Raw genomic sequence first — 6,949 nt, forward strand, 5'->3', positions numbered from 1 at the left:
AATCTGTGAAATAAAAAACAATAGGAGAGATGTCTCAATTGGGCCTATCTGGACTAGATGTTGGGAGCGTTTCTGATGATGTGTCTCAGCAGTGCTGTGGAAGCTGAACTGATGAGAGAGGCCCCCAGGGCTGTCTCGGCTGATTGACAGAGCATGTGGTCTTAGTTGACCATCTGGACTGTGCAGCTCCATAGTCACCTGATCCTTCTTGCCGGTTGCTGCCTCCTCTGCAGACATGTGGGAAGGCAGTGAGCGAGCCTGCCCCATTCCCCTGGTCTCCGATGCTGTCAGCTGCCCTGGCAGGGTTGGGCCTTACCTGCCCTGAGCACTCAGAGGGTTAAATTAGGAAGCTGTTTCTATTTCTTCCCTTTGTTCATAAGGCTTACCAGCATGAATAGAGTTCCTGGCGGATGCAGAGGGGTTTGGTCTGACAATATTAATAGAGTAAATTTTAAGTTCATACCAGAAAACTATTGTAGCTATTATCAAGCTAGCTGCCATATAAAGTACTGCAAAATAGTTCAAAATTTCAAAAAGATCAAAGAGTTTGTGTGAAACAAATGGCTAGGAATAATACTGGGTATTTTTCTTTTTTTAATTTGAATTTGTTTATTTTTGGTGGTACTGAAGGCGTGATTATGAAACAAAGCCGCCCAAACTGCAACTCCTGTCACAGATTCGTTCTCACCTGCACAGAAGTGACCCTCACTGGACGCCTGAGCCTGATGCACCTCTCGATTACTGCTATGTCCGGCCAAATCACATCCCAACGATAAACTCTATGTGTCAGGANCCCAGGAAGAGTGCAATGATAATACCAACATGGGCCAGTGAAGCAACATCCTCCACAACTAGACTGAAGAACAAAAAGGACAGCAACTTATCTGTCCCCCTTCCCCGATTTCCCAATGCTGTTCCCCTCCCCCAATTCCCCAATTAAAAAAAAAAAAAGCACTCTTATAACTTTACAATAAAAAGACAATCGCCCACATGGGTTCACTGGTGAATTCCACAAAGCATTTAAGGAAGAAATCACACCAATTTTCTACAATCTTTTCCAGAGATAGAAGCAGAGAGAATAACTTTAATGAGGCCATCATTATCCTAACACTAAAATCAGACAAAGACATTCAAGAAAAAACTGCAGACCAATGTTTCTCATAAACATAGATGCAAAAATCCTCACCAAAGTACTAGCAAAACAAATCCAACAATTTATAAAAAGAATTATATACCACAACCAAGTGGGATTTCTGCCACCTATGCTAGATTGGTTCAACATCAGAAAATCAAAGTAATCTATTACATCAATAGGCTAAAGAAGAAAAATCACATGATTATGTGACATGATACAGAAAAAGCACATGACAAAATCCAACACCCATTCATGATACAAACTCAGCAAAGTATGAATAGAGAGGAACTTCCTCAACTTGATAATCTACAAAAGGCCTACACCTCAATGGTGAGAAACTAGAGGCTTTCCACGTAAGATCAGAAACAAGGCAAGAATGTCCTCTCTCACTACCCCTTTAACCTTGTACTAGGGGTTCTAAGCTAAAGCAATAAGACAAGGAAATGACATAAAATGTATATATATTGGGAAGGAAGATATAAAACTGGATGACATGATGGTCTATGTAGGAAAACAAATTGACCCCCATAAAAGGAACTAATAAGTGAATAATAGCAAGATTGCAGGGTACAAGGTTAGTCAGTTAATTTCCTATATGCCAGCAATGAACTAGTGGAATTTGAAATTCAAAACAATACCATTTATATTAGCACCCCCACATACACACCAAATGAAACACTTAGGTATAAATCTAAAAAAACTTGTGAAAGTTCTATATGAGGGAAATTACAAAACTCTAATGAGAGAAATCAAAGAAATAAATGGGAAGAGATTCTGTGAACAGAAAAAATGATGTCAAGATGTTATTTCTCCCAACTCGATCTATAGATTGCAGTTTCAATAAAAATCCCAGGAAGTTATGTTTTTGGATATCAAAAAACTGATTCTAAAGTTTATGTGGACATCCAAAAGACCCAGAATAGCCAACACAATATTGAAGAACAAAATTGGAAGACTGACAATACTATAAAGCTACAGTAATCAAGACACTGGTATTCGTAAAAGATAGACAAATAGATCAATGGAACAGAATAGAGAGGCCAGAAATAGATTCACCTAAATATAGCCAAATGATCTTTGACAAAGGAGCAGATGTAATACAGTGGGAAAAGCATAGTCTTTTCAAAAATGGTGATAAACAGCAAGAAAGACACAGACCTTATACCCTTAACAAAAATCAACTCATTGGATCATAGACCTAAAATGTAAAGTGCAAAACTGTAAAAGTCCTAGAAGATAACAAAATTTAGTGACCTTGGATATTGTGATGATTATTTTAGATAAAACACCAAAGGCACAATTATGAAAAGAAGATTTGATAAGCTGGACTTTATTAAAATTAGAAACTTCTGCTCTGTGAAAGATACTGTCAAGAGATTGTTAAGAGACTGAGAAAACAAGCCATAAACAAGAGAATACCTTTGTAAAGCACACATCTGGTAATGGACCGTTATCCAAAATATAGAAAGAAATCTTAAATGTCAACAATAAGAAAATGAACAACAGTGCTGGTGAGAATGTAAAATGGTGCAGCCGTGTTGGAAAACAGTTGGGCAGTTTTTCAAAAGGTTAAACATAGAATTACCATATGAATCAGCAGTCCTCTCAGGAGAAATGAAAACGTATGTCCACACAAAAGTTGTACATGAATGTTAATTGTAGCATTATTCACAATAGCTTCAGAATGGAAACAACCCAAGCATCTATCAGCTGATGAATAAACAAATGTGATATATACATACAATGGAATACTACCCAGCATAAAAAGGAGCGAAGCATTGATAAATGCTACAATATGGACAAAACATCATCCATCAAAACATTATGCTCAGTGGAAAAAGCCAGACACAAAAGATCACATATTGTGTGATCCCTTTTGTATAAAATGTCCAGAAAAGGCAAGTCTACAGAAATAGAAAGTAGATTAGGAATTATTCAGTGTGGGGATAGGAATGGGAAGTGACTGTAAATGGGTAGAAGGTTTCTTATTGGAAATGTTCTAAAATGGGATTGTGGTGATGGTTGCAAACTCTAAATATGCTAAAAAACAACAACAGTCGTGCACTTAAAATAGATCATTTTTATGATATGTAATTATACCACAATAAAACTGTTAAAAATGAAGAAAAAAAGGAGGAGAAGAAAAAAGGAAAAACCCTGGGCCCTTTTTGCTTCCAGGCTTGTCTCCTCTCTGTGTTTTCTATCTCAGGGAAAAGCACCCTTCACTAGTCAATGCGTTGCCCAAACTCACATCTCGAGCCTGGATTTACTCATCCTTCTTCCTCCTGGCCAGTCAGGACCAAGTTCTGCCATTCAGCTTTCTAAGTGTTTCTTGACTCTAATGCGCCCTCTTCACCCCTCCCTTTTCTATCACCTTCTCTTGGCATCTCTTGCCTGCCTGAGTTACTGTACTAGCCTTGTTGTTCTACTTTCATCCTCATCCAGGTGGTTTTGCTTCTTTAAAATAAATCAGATGTTTCGTTTGTAAATTAATATAAGCATGATATAGAACATTTTTAAAAGAAGGCAAAAAACAATTTTACAGTCTAAAATTGCTTTCATTTTGGGGGTCAGTTTATTTTTTAAACACAGTGTAATCATAGTACACATGAAGTTTTGTGTCCTTTTATCACTTAATGTTATATCATGGTCACTTTTTTCAAGTTGCTAAATGGGCTTCACTTAGCAAATGGGACCAATTTTTAGTCATTCCATTTTGTTAGTTATTCTTTTATTGTTCCTCATTAAGATTTCTGCTTTTATAAATAGCATTGCAGTAAACATTGTAAAAATTTATTATAGAGACCTTAATCGAGACAGAAATTGGGGAGACTTATGGGAAGAACTCTCATACTCCATGTCTGTCGAAAGCCCTACAAGAAGAACTCTGTGGTTACAACAGAGCTCTATGGTTATAGCAGCCCCTCCCCTTAGCTTCCTCTCCCCTCTAAAAAGAACTTCCTTTTTGCTCTTCTTGCACATGCCTTGCCATGGCTGCATAGAGCAGATGGCAATCCTTTTTTTTTTTTTTGGTCCAAATCCTTTTTGCTGACAAAAGACCTAGTTGACTTTTGTTTATGGTCAACAACATATTTGTGCTTAAGGATTTTTGCCATGGATTCGATTTTTTTTTACTTCTGGATTCATTCCCAGAAATGAAATTTGTAAGTCAAAGGATGTGAACATTTTCATTGCCACTTTCTTATTGATAATATGGTCAATAATGTATTAAGTTACCAATCTCACCTCAAAACTACCAGGATAGGTATTATGTATTTTTTTGCTGATTTTTAAATAGGCAATAATTTGCCATTTTAAACATTATTAGTGTGGTTGAACATTTTCCATTGTATGTTTTCTAGTAGTAGTTCTTCTTTTATAAATTGTGTGCTTTATCAGTCTCAAGAGAATTTGGGAATCGTGCTGTTTCTACTCATTTATATGAGTTCCTTCTACAATTGAAATGATGATTCTCATCCAAGTCTAAAATGGCTGCTTCCATCTGGGGAATTTGTGGAGAGGGTCCCTCAAAAGTCTCTTTCATGACTTATTAAAGACGGAGATGGTGGGGGAAGGGAGGGCAGAAGGAGGGAGGAACCAAGGCAAAAACAAACAACCCAAAGACAGGTCTCGCAGCATTTTTTTTCCAGGCCCTCAGTTGGTCCTCAACCAACTGCCATACATGTTTCTAGGCCTTGGAAGAAAGGGCTATAAGGAAAACTCGGGCTTCTATTCTCTATCTCTGGGTGACCTTTGCTCCAGCTGCTTAGCCTAATTCTCTTTTTCATTTGCTCCCATTAGTCTATGAAGGCCTGGTCTCACTAGACCGGCCATCCCAGGAACCCCACTTCCTTCTCTGGGCTTCTTCTAGTCAGCAACAGTGGACTACTCTTTCTGCCTACCCAGCCCTGGCTTCCTTTGAATCTTGGGGACATTTCTGTTTTCTAATTCTCCAGTCATTTGAATCACAGAGGTGTGTGGCAGGGATATAAAAAGCTTCGTCTCTGGACTGTTTAGGTTTGACTCTTGCACCTGCCACTTGCTAGGCATGCCTTAGTTTTCCTATTTGTTAAGAACATTAGCACTTGCGATAGCATGTGAAGTACCTGACATGCTGCCTGGTAGCTGGTGGGCATACAATAGTGGTGGCTACACTCAGGGGAGTGGAGGAATCCCTAGTTAAAATGGGGCTGGAACTGTGTAAATCTCAGCCTTGGCTGCAAAAACCTGTGTCTGGATCCCATCCTCAGAGAGTTTGATGTACAGTTGACCCTTGAACAACATGGGTTTGAACTGTGTGGTTCCACTTATATGTGGATTTTTTTCAATAACTACTGTAAATGTATTCTCTCTTCTTACGATTTTCTTAATAACATTTCTTTTCTCTAGCTTACTTTATTGTAAGAACACAGTATATAATACATGTAACATACAAAATATAATATGTGTAAATTGACTGTGTTATCGGTAAGGCTTCTAGTCAACAGTAGATTATTAATAGTTAAGATTTTCGGGAGCCAAAATTTATATTCAGATTTTTGACTGTGCAGCGGGTGGGTGCCCCTAATACCTGCATTGTTCAAGCGTCAACTGTAGTTGGTCTAGGGTATGGCTTGGGCACAGGGATTTTTAAAAGGTTCCCAGCTTGGGTGATTCTACCAGATGGCTGAGGTTGAGACCCACAGGTTGGAGGGACTAATTCAGGAAGGAATTCTGTGCGCTTTGTCTCACACCCCTCCGCACCCCCGCAGTTCCGTGCTTTGCTTAGCCCCAGCCCTTGAAGAACTCCCAGGTGCAAGGTTCCTCATCTCACTTTCCAACATGTGTTCCTTCTCCAAGTCGCAAGGCCTGTTTGAGCATTTTGTAACCAACCTGCTCTGAAAGAAGCAGAACACATTTTCTCTTCCTTGGGTAGCAGCTGACTCAGTGTTTAATTTCTCAACCATTTTTCTTTTTGTATCATATTGCTGTTCGTTCTTTCCCTTTCTATACTTCTATAGACAGAAAACCAGATCCATTGGCTTTGGTGCTCCAAAAGTCTAAATCTCTAGGTCACCTTGGAGAAGCCCCGGTGTAAACTGATTTGGGGGAAAATCAGGGCTTTCTCCGCAAGCTTGTCAGAGATTCCCTGGGGCTGGAGAGGATGAGGCTGGGAAGGAGAAGGCTGTGCAGCTGGATTAGGCAGCGTGCTTTAGGCTGCAAGTAAATAAGCCCCAACTCAAACTGACTGAAACCACCACTACCAACTATTGTCTTATCTAGCAGCATTCCAGAGGAAATACATCCATGGTCACATAACTTATCAGTTTACTAACTACATGACCTTGGGCAAGCAATTTAAACTCAGTTTCCTCATCTGAAAAAGGATTGTTGCATGTAAATGACTTAATATAAGTAAAGGTCTCACAATGATTTGTAACATAAAGAAAGTGTTTATAGCATTAACTACTGCATCCATCCGTCATTGCTATAAAACAAAGAAATGCAAAAATTTCAGTGGTCCACAGCAATAAGTATTTTTTTTTCGTGTCTGCAGGTTGGCAGGGCTTGGCCGGGCGACTCTAATACAGTCTGTGCCCACAGCTGAGTTAGGCTCAGGTCTGCCCCACATGTGTTCCTTCTAGGTCCCAGGACAACACTGAAGCAGGTACAAGGGGGGTACTATTTGCATGCCAATGGGAGAGGGACACGACAGTGAAAAAACACTTTTTGTGAGGAACTGGCACATTGTCATTCTTTGCCCTTTCCTTTGGCCAAAGCAGGTCATGTTCCAGCCCCATATCAACAGGGAGGGAGATCAATCACCTCCACCTA

General features: G+C 39.4%; 1 protein-coding gene across 1 annotated transcript in view; it reads left to right on the forward strand.

Annotated features, from left to right (window-relative positions):
• The window catches only part of KAT14 (lysine acetyltransferase 14), a 60,143-nt gene extending 55,183 nt beyond the window's left edge, over positions 1-4,960 (forward strand). Inside the window, exons 8-9 of the mRNA XM_019632794.1 lie at positions 631-805; positions 4,937-4,960. Of these exons, the coding sequence (XP_019488339.1) occupies positions 631-805; positions 4,937-4,960 (199 nt within the window). The remainder of the gene's footprint in view (positions 1-630; positions 806-4,936) is intronic.
• Positions 4,961-6,949: the final 1,989 nt, after the last annotated feature.

The sequence above is a fragment of the Hipposideros armiger genome, unplaced genomic scaffold (genome assembly GCF_001890085.2).
Source record: "Hipposideros armiger isolate ML-2016 unplaced genomic scaffold, ASM189008v1 scaffold_1176, whole genome shotgun sequence".
In the NCBI taxonomy this organism is placed as follows: Eukaryota; Metazoa; Chordata; class Mammalia; order Chiroptera; family Hipposideridae; genus Hipposideros; species Hipposideros armiger.